At 35.0% G+C, this 19,746-nt stretch overlaps 1 protein-coding gene across 1 annotated transcript in view; it reads right to left on the bottom strand.

Moving 5' to 3' along the window:
• The window catches only part of AUH (AU RNA binding protein/enoyl-CoA hydratase), a gene marked incomplete at its 5' end in the record, with an annotated part of 59,489 nt that extends 44,129 nt beyond the window's left edge, over positions 1–15,360 (bottom strand). The window contains 2 exons of the mRNA XM_010294288.1: positions 14,254–14,310; positions 15,258–15,360. Coding sequence (XP_010292590.1) covers positions 14,254–14,310; positions 15,258–15,360 — 160 coding nt within the window. The remainder of the gene's footprint in view (positions 1–14,253; positions 14,311–15,257) is intronic.
• Positions 15,361–19,746: the final 4,386 nt, after the last annotated feature.

The raw sequence follows: 19,746 nt of genomic DNA, 5'->3' as shown, positions 1-19,746 counted from the left end.
TGATGATTTTGGAGGCAAGACTTATCAAGCCCTACAGTGTACAGTGAAAATTCCACACATAAAATGTTCAAAGCTGTGAACACTTTCAAGATTTTTAATTGGTTATTGTTCATCTACTTTCTACAAGATCTACTTTTATTCCAGCTCTGCTGGGAGAATTATCACATGCTGACCCTTTACATGAAAACAGAGAGCCAAGAGAGATATTTTCCAAAGAACTTTCCCCAGTGAAAACAGGGGAAAAACATCTCTTAATGACAGAAGAAGAAAACTGCACTTAGCTTATTCTTGGTAAGTGGGAACCTTTGGCAAAAGTGTCATAGAAATTAATTTGGAACAGTCAATGAAGCAGATGTTAAGCCCAGCAAAATGAAAAAAACCCGCCACAGTAACAACAAAAAACAGTGAACCCCTAGAACACTGAAATTTTCAAGAACATTCACATGAATATTTAGATGATTAAACTACTCCATTTTATGCTTCCTACAATATAGGTGAACTAGTGATTCAGGCTGAGGGATTTTCCAGACATAGAATCATAGAATAGTTTGGGTTGGAAGGGACCTTTAAAGGTCATCTAGTCCACCCCCCTGCAGTGAGCAGGGACATCTTCAACTAGATCAGGTTGCTCAGAGCCCTGTCCAACCTGACCTGGAGTATTTCCAGGGATGGGGCAACATGTCAGTTTCAATGTCCCAAAACAAATACGAGTTTAGAAAGCCACCAAACATTAACACATTTCTTATGTCATGCTGAAACATGAAAACAGGACCAAAATTTCCCCCCCCAAAACAGTCATCTGAATCATGGTCACACTACGTACTAATAATAGAAATAGAATAAGAACACTATATCATATTAATGGGATTTCCTTATAAGTAATTTAGAAATGAATAGAACTAAAAATATTTCAACAATATGTTTTAAAGAAGAACACTCATGTATCTGAAACACTGGAAGTTGTATCTAAATCAATTTAATTTGGTTTGCCTGGCATGAAAAACCAAGTAAGTATGTTCTGCTTCTATGTAATTTACTAAATCTGAATGTTGTTCTACGTTGTTCATCCCCGGTCTTGTTTTTCTGTTTTATCACATATTAGAAAGTGATTTACCAGGAATTTACTTTGTTTTTATTCCCTTTTTATTGCAAAGACTTTGGGGGACAGTCAGCAGATGTAGTGAACAGAGAACAGCCTAATTTACTGTGTCACTTGAAAGAATTTGAAAACAAAGGAGACATCAAAAGATGCAATGGGCCAAGTCATCAAAATTTGCTAGCATTGCATGCACTGAAAGACTGGATATTATACAAAGCAGCCAGACCTTTTCTTGTTCCATACAGGGGAATCATATAGATAGCAATCTGATAAGTATCACTGAACAGAGGAGTAAGCAGTAACTACTGCCCTTTATACAAGTTTTTGTACATTAGAAAATATTGGTTTTAGCAAGAATCAATGAGAAAGCTGCTATTTTCTGTCCTATTTAATCTTTTTTTATTCAAAAAAATGCATTTTCCTATTACATTTTAAACCAAAAAAACAACAATCCTTAGAATTGTATTTTATAAATTCTTTTCTAGCACTAAAGAGGTTTAGGATGATATTTCTATGGACATCACAACTTCACCCCAAAATAGTGTTTGGCCCCTCTAAAGAGTTCAGATACACTGTATAAAGCTGGAATTTTAAAAAATATTCAGTTTCAACACACAAGTTACCACTAAAAAGTTTTCTAGTGTCTTTCAACCCTCAAATACCGGAAAACATTTAAGCAAGACTACCATAAAATCAAATTAGAAATAAATGTAGCCATTCATTTATACTGTATTTCTGAACCATTATGAAGGAGGGACCTTCATGAAACCTGAGACCAAAAAAAGTGGCAATTCTTTCCATGATTGCAATGGTAGTGATAGTAGATCAGCACTGAGCTCTGCTGAAAGCTCCATCAGAATTTTTAGTATCTCTAAATATCACATGAAGTACCCTAACTCAGAAGCTCTTGAACTGTATTGAATTAGACCCCCAAAAAACACCAAACCATCCCCCCAAAAAACCCTTTCTCATTATTAAGCTTTAATCTGTGCCCAAAGAAAATTTTTGTACAAGTCTAGAAAAGCCTTTTCCCATCTATACCCATGAGTAGGGTTTACTACATGCAGTGATGGTGCCTAATACTTTAATCAGAGACAGCTTAGTGCTATAGGCAAAAATTAATTTTTCTAGACAGTGGATTAAAGGCCAGGATGCTGTGCAGTTTGTACCATGGGGAATGGTAAATGAGGAAAAGAAGAAATATTCAGATCTGAAGTAAGGTAAAAGGCTCAAAGCCAGGATGCAGGACAGGGGAGGGATCCCTTTAGAGCTAAGTCTGCTGCTTTACTACAGCAGAAACAGAAACATTGAAAATAGCAGCAGCATTGCTAGGAACAGCCAGCTGTGACACTGCACAGTAAGAACTGTTTTCTGACCCCCGAACCCTTCTCTCTCAATGGCAGCAGCAAGCTTGACTCTCTAGGGCTCTGGCACATGCAAAGTAGAAAAGAGCTAACAGCTATTTTGCTATCCAGAGCAATCTACTGCCCCGAGCAACAGCCTGCCATGCCTGTGGAAAAAGACAATCCTGATTTTAACAACACTGAAGGGGTGTGGTATGTGCGTGAATAAACCTGGAACACCAGTAAATTTAAATTTTACTAATCTTCCTTTTGTTTAACAAGTACAACAGTAATACCATAATGTGCTTTTTCAAGCAATTATACATCATCGACACATGATATATTCCCATAATTTTTCAAAGAATGTTTCTCAGATACATTACAGAATATTGCGGTGTAAAACAACCACTTCTAATCAGTTATTTCTCTCCAATATTTACTAATTACAAGTATTTTCCTTTTGATTAAGTTGCTGGTTTGTTTTCATTAACAGTCAGACTCTTCTACATGATCAAAACCAAAAAAAGTTACACTGAACAGAAATCCTGTAACTAATCACCTGGTAGGGTGACCATGACTATTTCCAGACACTTCCTCTGCCCCTATAAGCCAGTGACAGATTGCAGTTATTAACAGGTCAGTGAATAAATTAATTCCAGGGCACTGGAAATTATGTTCATGAAATGAAAAGTGGCCTTGCTGACATTGCATCACTATTTCTAGACAGTGTGCTCGAACACCAAATAAATCTCACAACTTGGAAGAGTGCCAAAAACTAGTGACCTAGTTTCTTTAGGGTGGGAAAAGACTAGCAATTGGTCCTATGAGAGTAGATTACCAAAATAACTTCACACAAAAACATTCTGTAGAGATTTTTCTTTAAATTAGACATTTTTCAATCTAACAGGTCACTGAAAATCCTTTCCACCCAAAAAATGACACAGTCTTAGATCCGTTAAAGTTTAAAGTTAAAATACTTACATTACTCATGCTGACATTCCTATAGAACATTCCAATTAAACAGAATAAATATTATCTTCTTTCCATCTCATTATCTCTTTCCATCTCATTCATAATAATTTAATATCATTTTAAATCAAAACAGCTTTTGCATTTTCAGTGAAAAATGTAACACTTCAGGCTTAAACAAAGAGTTTTTACTAATAGAAGTAAGTCTATTTTTAAATATTCAGCACACAGTAATCTGCTCAGTAATCTTCCTTGATTAAAAATTCCTTGGCTTCTCTTCAAAAAACACAGTGAGTATGGATGAGCTCAACAGCTGTCAACATAATTTTTAGGAACTTTCCAAGCATTGTTGCGTCTATACTAGGCCCCATTTATACACTCCAGCTGGTACTCCACAGCCCCACTCCCAATTCTTCGCCCCCAGAAACATATATATTGAGATGGAGACATACTGAAAACTGGGATCTTAATAACAATGCACAGTAGAAGATACTTTGTTGTCTTCTTTTCATCTTTTCAAAGCCTGTTGCTTCCTGTAAATTGCTTTCCATTCACTAACCAAGCGAAGCGCAGAAGGTACACTGAAATACTGCAAGAAATCTATTCTTGCACTGCTAAAAATCCCACAACATTCTTTTATAAGCCAGACTTGAACATGACAGAAGTAATGCAATGCATTAATTTCACCCAGCAATCCCTGCTTACACAAGTCCTTACTAACACATGCCTACAACTAAATTGCAGCTCTTCTCTGTGTGCTATGCACAGTAAGGGTCACTTGCACAATGACTTACACAAAAGGTCTAGAATTTAAAAGACAGAAACATACTGCTCATTTAATATCCTCAAAATTTTGGGTTTTCTTTTTTCCTCCAGATTCCCTCTGGATTCGTTACTACTGGAACAAATCCTAAGGGATGATCACAGTTTTTGTAGTCTTTACTATGGCAAACACTGTCAATGGAAATTTTGACCAAATAATGATATAAAAACTTGTAACTAAGTTTTGGAAGGACATACCCATCATTTAAATTTCAAACACTCTGTGGGAGTGTCTGGGAAAAAACAAACAGAACAAAAAAGTACATACATGGATATGTTTCTGAAACCCATACTGATTATTTTCTTCTTAATAAACCATTTCTTTAAGAGAATCGATAGGGAAGTTTTAGTATCCTATTTCCTTCTCCACATTTATAAAGAGCTTCTTAAGTCCACAGGTTTATATCCCCGACCTGTCTTGTTCCTCTGTCAGTAACCTCCTGGTCAGCATGCATATCTTTTCTCCTCTTTCTCTCTTCCACCTTCTGTCTCTGCTTCTTTGCACAAACTCTGTACAGATCTAAGGTTTGTTGCAGACTCCATCCCAAACATATATACAGGCTGAGGCAGTTTCATAGCTAGGTTCTGTCAAACTGTATACTTAAAAAAAATAAAGGGCAGGGGCAGGGAGGGGGCATACACGACAGCAGCTGTCACTTAAAACCACTTATGGTGGTGGTTTAAAGAGTGGATTATGAGCTGTTTGATTCCTTTGTATGAATGTTGCTTTTCTCACTTGTGAGAATCATGCAGGTCTTCTACACATACTTTTTATCTCAGATTCTGCAACTAAAAATACATTTGGTCATCACTTCCACAGAACTACTGAAAACTACCAAGTGATACGTAATATTATGAGCTACCTACATTAGTGTCCAATGTCTCATCTTCATCATCTTATATTAAATTGTGTCTACCACTATGCAGATTAACAAGCTTCTTAACGCCAGAAGAAGTATTTTCATCACCCTTTTTACACATTTTATTTAGGGACAAAACAAGAACTAAAATAAGGAATTTATGTTTCCTGGGCTGTCAGTGCAGAGAGACCGCAGTGATACACCATAACTAAGGCTTCCAAAATTGCCTATATGGTATGAATAATCTTCTCCACTCTTCTTATTTTGCTGTCTTCCACTGGTATGTCTTTCATAAACACATACAGATAGTTGGTAATGATACATTTCTGTTCAATTCTGTCACTAACAGATAGAATTTGATTTTTCCCTCACCACCTCAAGAACTTAAAAAATAAATTCCCAATGAGATTAACTGGCTCGTGCATTTTCATCTTCATTTATCACTGATTCTTCAAGGTTAGTAATTGTATGTACTAGACTCTTACTTTCACCTGCTTATTTTCCCTGCCTTTCCTTACACTCCCTAACGAGTTCTTTCTTGTTACAACTTCTGTTACCATAGAGATATGAAAAGCAGACAGAAAGTTCGGTTAGTTTGCCAAACAGAGAGAATAAGGAAAGTTACAGGAAGAATGGACACTATTGAGACAATCTCTGACAATGAGCTGAAGTAGCAATGAGTCCACTCAACAGAGGCCTGTGGAAAGGTAATTAAACAAGAAATTGGAGAACCTTAAAATTCAGAGATGCTGAATATGGAAGAAGCTCAGCCTAGAACTTTGAAGCTCAGGATTTTTGTTTTAGCTCCTAGTACACCAGAAGAGGTAACACAAGTCAGTGGATACTGAGTTTGATTTGTCTAACACTTATTTCCAAAATGCAATTTTTTTTAATTTCAAAAAAAACCCTTCAGTAATCCAATTTTTAGAAGAAAATTTTAGGCAATTGCATTTTCCATATCCAGCAAATTTTAATTTTCCTCATGCCCCACCTTTCCCCATAAATATTGGTCATTATTATTTAGTCTTCCTTTTGTTTTCACATAAGCTTAAAAATGAGAAGTTGAAAGAAAATCATTTTTTTTATTTACATCAAAGTATGCAATTGGAAGTTTTTATCATGATTTTGAGTGAACAAGATAGCTTCAGATAGACACTAGATGCTGGTTTTAGGACATGTTTGGGAATGAAAAAGGTAGTCTTTTAAAAAGTAAAAAAGGGTAGTCTTGTACCAAGTACATTAGGCTTCATACAACTTTTAAAATTAATTCCAAACTTTATGCAAGAGGAAAATCATTTCATCAAAGCCACTCATGAACTCTGATGGATCTTATGAGTGAATACAAAACTCAATTACCTGATTAGTTGCAAGTGTGTATACAAATAATTTAAAATTTTAATTGGCTTTTGAAAAATAAAGGGTTCTCTACTTAGCAGCATTTTACATCATTCTTTTTTCCATTTACTTTATCCTCTCCACATCCTTTCCACTTCAGTACCCCAAGTGAATATATCCCACTTTGCGCCTATGCTATGAAAGCTACCGTGAATTTCATTCATATTGTTACAGTCTGCCTAAACTGTAGTTTCTATTCAGTGTCACACTATTCTGTATAAGGTGAGAAAATTAAATTGCAAAAGCAAAGTTTGGGTTTGCTTCCTTTTAAAAGCTTCACTCCTTAGTTACCAATGGCACAGAAACAGTCTGGAAAAGATACAAACATGATAGTACAACCCATGCTCACTGAAATGGTACTTGAATGGGGCTTAAATCTACATGGTTTAAGGAGGATGGAAAAAACTAAACCGTTTGTTACATTTTTTTCATTTTTCTCACTGTCATTCAAAAATGAGCAATCGTCAATCTCACGAAACAATTTTTTAAATGATGAAAGCAAATGTACTTATACACCTATGAGAAAGAGGAAAACAATTTATAACATTGTTCAGGTTGTAAGAATGAATTTTAATAAAAACAGTACTCCAAAATCCAATCTTCATATAAAGAACAATGTTTTTATACCCCCAAGACATGACCAAAGGTCTAAAAAACATTCAATCATTGTTTGTTGCTAAGGTTTGATTTCTCAATAGGTATGTTACACTAATCCCAGACCTCCCACACTTTGCTTTCCAAGGCCAAGAAAATTCCCTTTCTCTCCTTACAATTCCTCTAACGCTCAACTTCTAGGGCTTTCTTTTGTCCCTGTTTTATTTCCCCCTTCCTCTGCAGCATCAAAGGACTAATTTTAATTAGACACAGTGTGCTGGGGATGCAGTGCTGCTCCTTGTGACACTGAAATTTCTCAAATATCTGATTGTTACTTCTGATTCGTAAACAAGACATCTCCAAATGTAGGTCAGGAAGAAATGTCCTACAATCTCTGCTAGCAGAAGCAAGTAGCATGTCAGAAGTGGTCAATTTCTTACACTGAGCTTGACATTTCAAATAACATTCTATACAACTGCAGTCACCTGGGACACTGATGATACAGCTTTGGATACCTCCTTTTTCTGTAGGAAGTACTAGTTGTGTTCTTAATACAGTTTTGGGAAGTGTCCTATGGTTAGCATGCAAAGGGAAAAGCACAGACTGTTCAGTGGATCGCTCTGCAAAGGTAAGTACTATATACTTCACGTAGATATAGGGGATCGTTCTGATGACATGGAGTTCTCCTATCTCTCTTCTGCTGTATATTGCCACCCCTTGCAAAGTATTCTGTTTATATAGAGAGACTGTAAATAAAATTTGCAAAACACTAGTTTTATGTGTGGAGCTTTTGCAGTGTTAGTATTGCATGACATTTAGAAGTTTTGCCTCAACATCATCACCATTACAATTGATCATAAAGCCAGGGAGAAAATGAGTCATTTGTTGAAAATCAGATTATTTTTATTTAAGAAAAGGAAAACGTAAGAACCACAATTCTCTCTAACTTACAGAAGCAGAACCAATTTACCTCCCTCTAGTAACATTCTATATATTGTGTTTAATTACTTTGAGAAAGGAGTGGATGTGCAAACATCTGTTTTCTACACTATTAGCAATTTTTTACTTAGTCCATTTATTTAACAAGATGCATAAAATAAACATTACAAAATATTAAAATGCAAATAAAGCTATCTAGACTTTACATGATTGAAGAAAAATAGATAGATGTTCTTAGGGTAACTAATTCAAGGGTTTTACTGTGTCAAATCATAATAGGATTGTAAATGCTCAGCAATCACTGTTAGACCTCAGTAAAAATAAAAATTAAAAAAAAAACCAATTTTTTCTTAATTTTAAGGGAAGAAGAAAGTGCATCTTCATGGTTGCTCAACATTTTTAAGAGTAATATTGATGAAATGCTGAAGATGATTCAGGAGAATATTTAAAACTGTCTTCTATAAGTATTTAATTTGGGTACTTGATAATATTAAAAATCTGACACAAGACTGGGATAGATAAACAGGAGAAGTATGAGAAGTCATAAAAGCTTATGGACTAACTAAAAAAAAGAGAAACAAACTCAAAGCTGTTTCACTTTAGGGTTTTTTTCCTGATCAGTCAGGCAGTTGTCACAAGACTAAGAGTTGAACTTTAAGAAAGTAAGAAGACTCAGTTGGTATCCTCATGTAATCAGAAAAAATTGTATATGTAAGAACTAGGGAGACTTTATGGAAAAAGCAAAGGGGAAGACAAAAGTAGGCTAGTGAAGGGCAGTAATAAATATGGAATGGAGAGGTATAGGATTACTCAGGTAAGATGTATAAAGTTATACAAAAAATAAAGCAGGTTTTTCTTTCTAAATATCTCTGTAATGACATACTATTAAGTAGCACCTACATGCACAAAAATTACACTAAATATGCAGAAGCTTTTAAGTTCTACTTCAGACACCACCACAAATGGTGACACTTTAATTTTTTCAGTATTTGTCACATGTAATTATTCCTATTACTGTTGAAACTAAACTATAGAAAGCTAAAGAATATGCTAACAATATATTGCAAGGTGCGTCAGATTCTACGTGAAATGCCTGACATTTTACTTAACCTTTACACTTGGCTGAATTGTACAACTACTGCTGTTAGCAAGATCATATTCTGTATGAGTTTTTCACATCTGGAAATTCCCTTGACACTTTTCTCATCCAAAATAGAATATTTTTTTCAGCTTTAAAATAAATACTGTAACAGGGACCTTCATGTTGTTTTTAAAAGCAAACGATGAATACGTTAAGAGATAAGGAAAATATATGATTACCTAAATCCAGTTTTCATTCTTATGCTTGTTTTCTTTCTATGCAAAGAAGACTAATTTTTCAATGTGTTCCTCTGTCATCTTTTATAATCTTAAAATCTACGCATACCATAACTTCCCCAAACACATTTTAAAGTTTAGAAAAACAGTCAAAACAATACTGTTACCAAAGTAGAAAAAGGAGAACACAGAAATGCTGCCATTACATCTCCCTGACTATGTATTTTAAAGACAAAAAACAGTTCAGACTGTTACGTAACAAAGCTTCAGCTTCATCTTTGGAAAAAAGGGTTCAAAGTAACTTTGAGATGCAGAAAGAAGATACAGCTCATTTACAAAGACTTTTTTAAAGATTTAACAGAGGTGGTTTTTTTTTTTCTTTTTTCCTTTTTTTTTTGGTATTTTTAAAAGCCTTCTTGGTAAAATATGTTTTTAAACTGAATGCTGTCAAGGAAAGCATGATCCCAGGGATTATGTGCTGGGTTTTTATTTTACCTTTAAACAGTGGAAGACAGCTCTGTAATGAAGTAGTGGGGTTTTGGGGAGGAGCAGGGAAGAACAAAGGTAAAATTTGTTTTGATGAGTTGAATGAAGCCTTGCTAATTAAAATGTTTTCATAAACAACATAAAAAAAAGGAGTGACAGCTGTATGCAGGCCTGTAGCTTCAGTTTTAACCTAGGCAGGTCAAATTACCTACTGACACAAGTGTATTAATTTCAATGAAGTTCCATTATTTCATTTTGTCTTTTTAGTGGAAACGTAATTGTTGATGTATACCAATACCTCAGGTTTAGAAACGAAATTTTCATGGAAAAAAATGCATGAAGAAAACCCAAATTATTTTTTATACATACACCTATCTTTTCTACTTCTACCATCACATAGTGTTTTCCCTTGTCCAACCAATCATATCTCATTCTATTAACAGAGTAAGAAAGTTTATGTATGTTGTTTATAAGCATTTTTATCTTCTCATAACAGATCTATTACTGAGTTGTATACAAATAAGATACTAACAAATAAAAGCAGATCTGCCAGCAAGGCATCATCTATCAACTGCAGGCCCAGTATTCCATCCATTGTGAAAATCTAGAGGTAAGCAACAGAAATAAATAATGGATGGAGATAGCTTTAAAAAGTTAAAGAGCAGAAAAACAAAGGACTTGAGATACAAATGTTCCAACAGAGAGTTTTCAGCTAAGGCTAAAATTGTCACTGTGAAACCCTTTCTTTGCGAGTTGAGAGACACCAGAAACTACATTCATTCAATTAATGAAAGAGGTTTGCTTTCTTTTTACTTCAGTTTGGGAAACAAAAACAAAGGGAAGGAACATGACTTCCTGTAAAAAACATGACTTCTTGTGTAAAAAAGACTCTTCCTACATTATGCTGAGTTCTGCACAGACTACAGCGTTACACAGAAAATTAGTTGTTTAAACAGCTTTTTGTCTAAGAGATCCAAAAACTCAACTCCTTTTAGCAATGAACAGCTTTGACAAAAGACACTCAGGCTGATAACAAGCATCTACTTAAACCACATAAAAAGTCTGGTTTCCCATGAAATCCTGTCTCATACAAACTCATTGCTGTCCAGTGAGAGGAGTATTCTGACTGAAACATTTTCCACAGCTAGAACATTCACAACACCTCTCTCCTGTGCCCATTCTTTCATGCCCAAGAAGAGGTTAGTTCATGCTGAAACATTTCATCTGAGGACAATAAAATTTTCACTTCATCTGGCCACATACTTTTAATAAAATTCCAGGGACTCTTTTTTGCGACCACTGCCCTATAGTCAAATTAGACCACAACCAGCCAACAGACTCTAAGTTCATACGGAAGAAAAGTGAGAAAGAGAGGGGACAAACACACAAATAGACAGTCTGATACATATGCCTGTTGTGGTGGCATAAGACTACTTGTGCAATGAATAGTGATTGGCAGACTTTCTTTAGAAAACAGAAATTATCAGTATTATTTCTCAAGTAGCTTTCCCAGCACCGAGTTACTAAGCCATTTTTCTGTTACACACTTCCTGTAGTTCTCTGAATCTTGACTTCCTTACTAGACACTGGAATGTACTGAAGAGGAAAAATGGAAAGATTTTCTACTTTCCCTAGCTCACAGTCTGGCAGCTAAGGGTTTTTTTCATAGTGGAGAGAACTGGATTTAAATTTCCAAAGGCAGAAGAATCAATCCTTCTCCCTCACAAGTTGAGCAGCTGGTCCGTGCACAAAGCTATTGTATAAAAGGAGGCACTCCTGTCACCCTACTTGATCTTGCTCTGCTGTTCACCATGGAAGAATTTTCTGAGGACACTCAACCTGCTACCACAGGTAAGGCATGCTCTGCAAATGCCTACTTAGTTGAGACCCTCAGCAGACTTAGAGGAAGCAATTAATTTTGGTATATTAACCACAATTCATCTAACTGCTGCTGAGCCTTAGCCTTTATAAGGTTGCAGTACTTCTGTGCATATTCAAAAAACAAAATTTCTCGCACTTGGGATATTTATGTTAAAACTGGTTGGTCACTAGGTAGCAGTTGACTGAATCTTTTGATGACCCCATTTCAAAACAGGGTGGTATAAAATGTGACATACAACAAGGTCCAAAATGTCACAGATGATCTGCCCTGACTCTATATTTTAATTCTATCAAATTCTAGTAACATTCCTTTAACATTGCTTTTTGAGTGTAATGCCTGGGATTTTAAAAAAAGTGAACAGAAAATAAAGAAGTTTTTCATACATCCTCAAACACCTACATTAATTATCACACAAGTTAAAAATTTTACATCTATCACATACTCGTGGCAGCTGATGGACCAGAATAAAAAAGGTAACAGCTTGCCATCCTGTAGGGACCTACTTCGAAGAAGCAAAATGTTTGGTCGGCATGTTTCAGATGTACTAGATGGCAGCAGAAACCTACTGAGGCCTCTTAATGGCTACAGCTCTCTTTTCAGCTCCACTGCCCTGTCCTGCTTTGTCTCAGAGCAGCTTGTATTAAGGACTTAGAAAATATTCGAGTAAACCCATGAAGTCTATGGTTCAAGTGGGCATATCTGGCTTCTCTACCTAAACGACATAGGCAAAATTCTTCCACTCGTTCTTCACTTTCTGATGACACAAAGCATCATCAATTACTGTCTCAATGACAGGAGCTAAAAAGGGCTGAAACATTGTCATTGTTCATCATCAATCAACAGGACTGGTGCAATTACAGGCTGATCAGGAAAAAGTTGTGATAAGTTCAAATACATTCAGGAAAAATAGTCCTCAGATAGGCTTATAGGTATTAATCACTGAAGATACCACAAAATGTTTTAAGTTTAAAAAGGCACTGTAACATGGTGAACTCTGTCATATTTTCAAAAAACTGAAAATATATGCCAAAATCATTATTTTAGGATGAGGAAGAAAAAGATTTTTCAAACCTCAGTCTTTGAATAGCAATAAAGTATTCTGAATGAAACTCATTATAAGTTAGTCAGCTAGCATTTTAAGGTGAAAGCGTTAGAAGTTTAAAACATCTATAATTAAATGAAGACAAGGAAACATGAGACAACCGACATAAGTTGAATACTGAAAATACATGGAGAACTTGACCTGATTTTCTTGAACCAGAAAGTATGTCTCCAACACTGTCCTGCAGAATTCCTTAGGAGAGGGTGGAGTGGGAGGACGAAGGGGAAAAACTTGCCAGCAAAGATAAACAACATCATTTTCTGTCTTTTTCTTCACTAGCACTTAATGTCAAGGCACATTATTTCATTACACCACCATCAGAAGGAAGTATATCCTTAAAATCACCTACACTATTATCTTTATCCACTGACAAAAAGAGACCAGTCATCATAACTCAGTTCTCCTTATATGAAATGTAGCTCTGACCAGAGAGAGAGAGAGACAGGGAGAAAGTACTTACTGAAATGACAACTCAGCAATAACCATAATAATAGAGCATTTGAAATTGTACTGTAATTGTCTAGATTAGTGATAGGATGGGATAGTTGCTTACACAAAGTTCATACCAGTGCTCCCATTACGGTAGTTTTTACTGTCTGCTCTACATGAGCTGCAATGTTACCCATTAAAATTGGAGGCAGTGCTTTCAAAATAGTTTCCACCCATTAGAAAGAAAATAGGGGCAAAGACAGGGTATAAAGTTCCCCAGAACTACTAGAAATAAAGGCCAAAGCTAGGTGGGGGTTACAGGGATGCACCTGTTTTCAAGTTATTGCCCTTTCCCCAGAAGGGGGGAATTGAAGTGACAATGATTTATCCATAAAATAAAAACAAAAGGTTTCATAACACAAAGATGGCCTCAACCATTATTCTTTATATAACTTTCATCCATCCTGAATCCAGGAAAAGGCAGTCAACTGATCTTCCAAATTTTTTACCCCAAAAATCTCAAAAAATGTTGGTAAGACAAAAGATCTATTCACAGCTATATTTTCAGTTTTAAAAATTCTTTATAACCAATTTACAAGCAGCATGAATACAGAATTTGTATCCTAAAGTACCAGAAGTTATGTAAAAGTGGATTATTATTTAAATTACCATTTTTGTACACTGATAGTTAACTCTCTCTTTTTTCCTAGTCTGATCCTTAGCAAAATTATTCAGGCTTCAGATCAAGACATCAAACATCATTTACAGAATCACTCAATACGTAGTTAATGAAGACTTTGATTAAAAACATAATATACAAGTTCCACTCCCTAAAATGAGAAATACATTTTTTAATTAATTTTGGTAAGTAATATGAGTAATAAGCTTTAAAACATGCCATGATCCTTAATGGAAATATAAAAATAAGCAGAAATTCATAAACAACAATCCAAAATTAAATATCAAGAGCATGTGTTATTTAGTTATCTATGGTAACAAAAGCAAAACATTCATACCTGCACCTGGAATGATTGCCAACTTTGTTTCAACTAGGCCCATTTTAGCAGAAGAGGCTAAAAAACAGAATATAAATGAGTTCTTACTATAAACCATAGGAAAAAAACTTTGAAAAAATGTAATAATGACCTACAAGATCGTTAATGTATTACATTTCCTTCATAATGAAGAATAAATTACTTAAAAGACATTTTTTAATGAAAATCTTTAAATAGATTCAACTGATCTGCCTTTAGTAAAAGATCCAACTACTCCAATCCAGGCAAGTCCTGTACCTCATTAAGTTTCACATAGCAAGTAAGCAAATACAGTAACAGAGACTTACTTGCAAAATGTAAAATACTGAAAGAAAAAGACTTATTATTTAGTATCTTAAAATGGGGTAGAAGTCTGTATCTGATTATTATGAATTCTTTAGCTGACAGAATATTCTCTAAGGGTCAAACAGCTTTATATACCCTAAGTTATGGGCAACTGTTCAGGACCAAGTTTCCATTCACTTTCCAACAAATGGCTCTAGAGTTCTGACAGCTGGATAGGTCAAGGTTCCCCTTTTCACGTGCTGTTGTCACTTTTCTTTTATAACAGCTTAATTGCTTGTGTAATAATACTGTTGTTAAACACTTTTGCTTTTCCCTGCAACCTGTTTAGATAAAATCAAATCTCCATCTAATACACTTCAAATACAGAAGAGGAGACTACCTTAATTACTAAATAAAATATCAAAACAACTACACAATCCTTCTGGCCATACTGATAAATGAAGGTCATAAGAATAAAATAAAACATGTAACAAAACAAATCCAGCTATCAGTCCCAAGTTGTTTGAAATTAAACATTATCAAGTACTTGAGAGGTTTCTGCTAAATCCCTTTAAAATAATTGGTTATAAACAACGTCAAACTGTAAAACATGTTTTATAAGGTTGTTATCAAAACAAGGATTAGTCAAGCCATCTGCAACACTAATAATCCTATGTTCTATAAACAGGATTCAGACATACCTGCCACTCTTATATCACAGGCTAATGCAAGTTCTAGGCCACCACCTAATGCAGTTCCATCTATTGCAGCAATAGTAGGTACAGGCAGATTAGCTGAAAAAGAAAGTACCAATTAACACCAGTCTCATAAAGAACCTCTCTGAAACAGTATTTCATGACATTTTCTTCAAAGTACAGTCATGCTATGGGAAAAAAGTTTCATTAAACAAAGTGGGACTAAAAATTGATTGCTCAGACACACTTTGGCAAAAAATTGCCTCTCCCTGTAGTCATTCTGTGGCTGAATAGGTTTGCAAGCCTTTTTCTCTAGCTTCTGCTCACTTCTGACAAACATCTGGATAGTAAAATCCAAAAACATACATAGCAGAGCTAGGCAAACAACAGAACAGAAATACTTAAAAAAGGCACATACACAAACAGTCCCCATTGAAATACTTATCACAACCACCTGTAATGCTAGCATAGCTGGAAGCTCGCTCTGTCTTAATGTTCCCAGACATGGTATGGCCACCACTATTGCTCCTTTTCTCCTGTAAAGCAGCAGCTAACAGCTTATAGGAATTTGGGAAAGTTTTTAGTCTGATAAGCAGATGCACATGCTCCCAGTACACATGACAGGTAGCAGGGCTCTGGAGGCCTGCGTAACGATGGCATAGTTTGTATTTAATTTAAGCATTAAGCTTAAAGTACTGCTCTTCACTTCCAACAAGTTTCTTCTCTTCTTTCTCTTCACCACGAGCTCAAATTAGTTTGAGTCTTTGATGAAACATGTTATTTTTTACTTGAGAAATAAACTTGTATATTACACCATTATGTATATTTAACATAATTTTTACCACAAGCTATCAATAATTTTATACCATACTCAAACAATATTTCAGTAGTACATTTTTGCTACTAAAATTTCAAAGATTGTCAAAAGCAATTCATTAGCTGACCACTTGGGTGTACAGTTTGTTGAAATACTAAATTAATTCTTGACAGCAGTAGTTTTTTCTGCAGATGTTAAAAGAAACATTTTTTTTGTTTTAATGTTTCAGCTACTTGCATTCAATGACTAGTTCATTCAGTCTTAGTTGGAAACTGAAAAAGACAAAAACCTGCTGCCAAAATATAAATGAAAATGAAAATATAAATGAAAATGAGGTCTGAGAGAATGTTCTCTCCTTTTAAGATCTATAAGGGTAATGTGACCAAAAATGATTAATTTAATGTATTAATTATAAATAATACTTCTTTTCTTTAGTGACTTAGTTAGTTCTAAATTTAGAAGCTGTGCTACCTAGCTTACCTTTTCCTTTCTGACAGATACACTTCAGATAATTCGGGGGTTTTTTAATCATTTAAATGTTAACGTATATCAGCATGAATAAATCTGTATACAAATGGGTAGTCTTTCATTTGGTAACAAAACAAAATATCAAATTAAATGAAAGGTTATTTTTAGCTGCAAATTGACATCCTTTTATGATTAACAACTAATGAAAACCCCATTGTCTTCAAGAAAAGAACAAAAATTTACCAATGCTTTTCAAGATTATAACAGATGCTTTAAATCAAAGTCCCTTGCTTGCTGGTTTAGGTCATGATTAAAAGTGATTATCTGAATCAATTCCAATGTCAAAAGAGAGTAACTGATTACTGTCTGCAACATCAAGCACTTGTATTTACTTAAAAGAGTTCAAGGTATCCATTATATTTGCCATCTACCACAGAAGGCATAGGAGACAAAGGAATAGAAGTAAAATCTGCTCTTTCTCTATCTACTTTTTCTTAGTTATATGGGAAGGCAAGAAGAGAGGGCAATTCTCATTTCCAGCAGGACCAGGCTGCTGACCGAAACTTATAATCCCATCACCATAACCAATTTGCCAAAACAAAGTCTTGCAATCCAAGTTCAAGGCTAAGACAGCTAGCATTCCTCTTAAAGGAATCTCTCTTTGTCATAGGGAAATGAAAAATAATTTGCCTGAACACAAAGGCATGGTCATTATTAACTGTAGTTTTCAGCAGTTAATGCCTGCATGTATGTTCCATTTCTCAGAGACTAGCAAACAGTATCTGGAGCACTACTTACACAACTTTTGCAGCACTCCAATGTAGCCTACTTCCTCTATGATAAGTAACATCCAGATTTAGCTATGGTAGAATTCAAGTAGACTTTATATACAGACATGAAACTTTATAGAAAGAGTATTATAAAACAGCTTGGTTTCAAGAATTACAGCCAACATTCCTATCAGAAAATACTAAAATTCAGAATTCAAAGGGAGAAAAGCAGTCTGATCTCATGTGTTAGAATCATCACGTCCCAAGGATATTAATTTTAAAGGGTCACCTGACATGGAAGTTGAAAATGAATGAAAGGCAAAATACAAATTCTTTACAATAGCTCTGTGCATACCTATCAAAAGAATCGAAGAAATTAATCCTTTTAACATGTTTTTGTGAAGCATCAGAAAAAGCAATACAGAAATAAATTAGCAATTGCTCTACATTGTAAACTGAGTTTCTAAGTCACTAGAACTTATTACCAAGGATAAAGCTTCTTGGAATATTTTGTAGCACAAGAGGCACTTGTTCATGTTTATCTGCATAATTTTAACACACAACTGCCAAAACTGTTCAGCTCATAACAAAAACAGAGATGATGTTTACCAAATCATGCCCTGTAGACTTAACTGAGTTGGATGCACTCAAATTTTAAGAACAGTAAATTATGTAAGTAGACAGGTCAACCTCCACAATGATTCTATGTGGCAAGGCTCAGTTGCCATGAGTGATTAAAAAAACTATTTAAAGCTTTTCCAAGAAGCCCAGTGGTTTTATTCTCTAATATTCCACAATTTTGTCACACTGTAAATAACAGAAATTTCAGGCAACTGTTATACTACTAATCATTAGTGTTAGGTTCTAGATTTGATATGGGTTTATCAATGTGCAGCCACAAGCTGCATACTCAAGTCCAAAAAAGGAATTAGAAATACCTATAAAAGAAACAAAATAATTAAACTAGAGTGTACAACACGCAGACAAGAGTAGACCATGTATATACACAGATCGATATTGTTAGTAGTTAAAAAAAGACTAAATAATAAGCAGCATTAAACTGTAGCCAGAGAATTGCACTGAACTACTGTAGCGCATACCAGAGTTGAATATGAAGGACACTAAATAATAAGCCAGTTCATACAATGAATTCATAAAGGATTACTTCACGTATCTATGGTATTGTAAAACATGCCACATATTCTGAGTGTCCCAAGCAAAAGCCAATACCTGTGTCCTTACATAATATCAAATCTTAATGATGTTACAGAAAAGGAAGGTTCTAAGTACAGTAAAGAAAAAGAAGGGCCCATTTCAGTGTATGTTAGTCCTAAGCAACAGAGACAGATTATAAGACACAAACACATTTCTATATTTGAGATTGCAGGACTAGAAACAGAGTTTGAACTAGTTGAAGAGGAGACAAGAAGATCAAAATAGTTTTTATGTATCAAGTTATTTGAGGAATAATCTGTAGGACAGAAGGTGATACAACCTGTATAAAAGGATGTTCATTGGCCATTCAAGAAATGATACAGGTGGAGTGACCAACAAGTAAAATGAAGAACTAAGAAGTTAACAGCATGTAAAAAACTTCTGTAAGAGAATCTAAACATAGTAACATGACACAGCTAATTAAGTCCATAAACCCATAAAAAGCTCAAACATACAGATGACCTACAGCAATATTAAGAAATGGGTTTGTTTCCTACTCTGTAGTAACTGTGGATCTTCACGTCAACTTCAATAATCAACTTTATTCCTGATAAATATATATGTTACATGTAGTTTTAGATTAGGCTGACCAGCAGCATCTTGCAGTCTTGGGATGCCTCCTGCTTTCCTGTGACTCCCCATTACTGAAAGACATAAGAGTAGAGTAACCTAAACTCTCCCATAATTAACAGAATGTCACAGGGGGAGGACTTTGCATTTAAGCATGTAAAAACACATCCAATGCGTGGGAAGGAATCTCAAAGAATCGCAACTGTTTTGAAGCAGGTAGTTGTTATTTCATCTTTAAGTGACGTTCCACACAATGTCCACTGCTGGTGACTAACAAGGGATCTCCTTTCTGTTTAGAGATGATTATATGATGAATGAAAGACCAGCACATGAACACAGGCACCAGATCTGGAGGATTCAGCCAAGAAATAGTTTCTCAGACGTGTGTTACAAAGCCCACACAACTGATACAATATTGCAGACATTGACATTCCCTATATAGAAAGTAGAAGTTGCCTAGATTCTATTGACCTGAATCATGCCTGTTTAGTCCTCTGACTAACGGATTTTAAAAGTTCTTATAAAATTACAGATATGTAAAATAATATCTGAGAGGAAACTGAATTACACTTGATACTTTCTTAGTAACTATCAAGCAGTCTTTTTCTATCCCTGCACAACCTCACTTTCTCACTATTGACAGACAATGAAGTGG

Source organism: Phaethon lepturus, unplaced genomic scaffold (assembly GCF_000687285.1).
Source record: "Phaethon lepturus isolate BGI_N335 unplaced genomic scaffold, ASM68728v1 scaffold1709, whole genome shotgun sequence".
NCBI lineage: Eukaryota > Metazoa > Chordata > Aves > Phaethontiformes > Phaethontidae > Phaethon > Phaethon lepturus.
The sequence above is the reverse complement of the archived record's forward strand: the minus strand, read 5'-3'. Positions and strand labels throughout refer to the sequence as shown.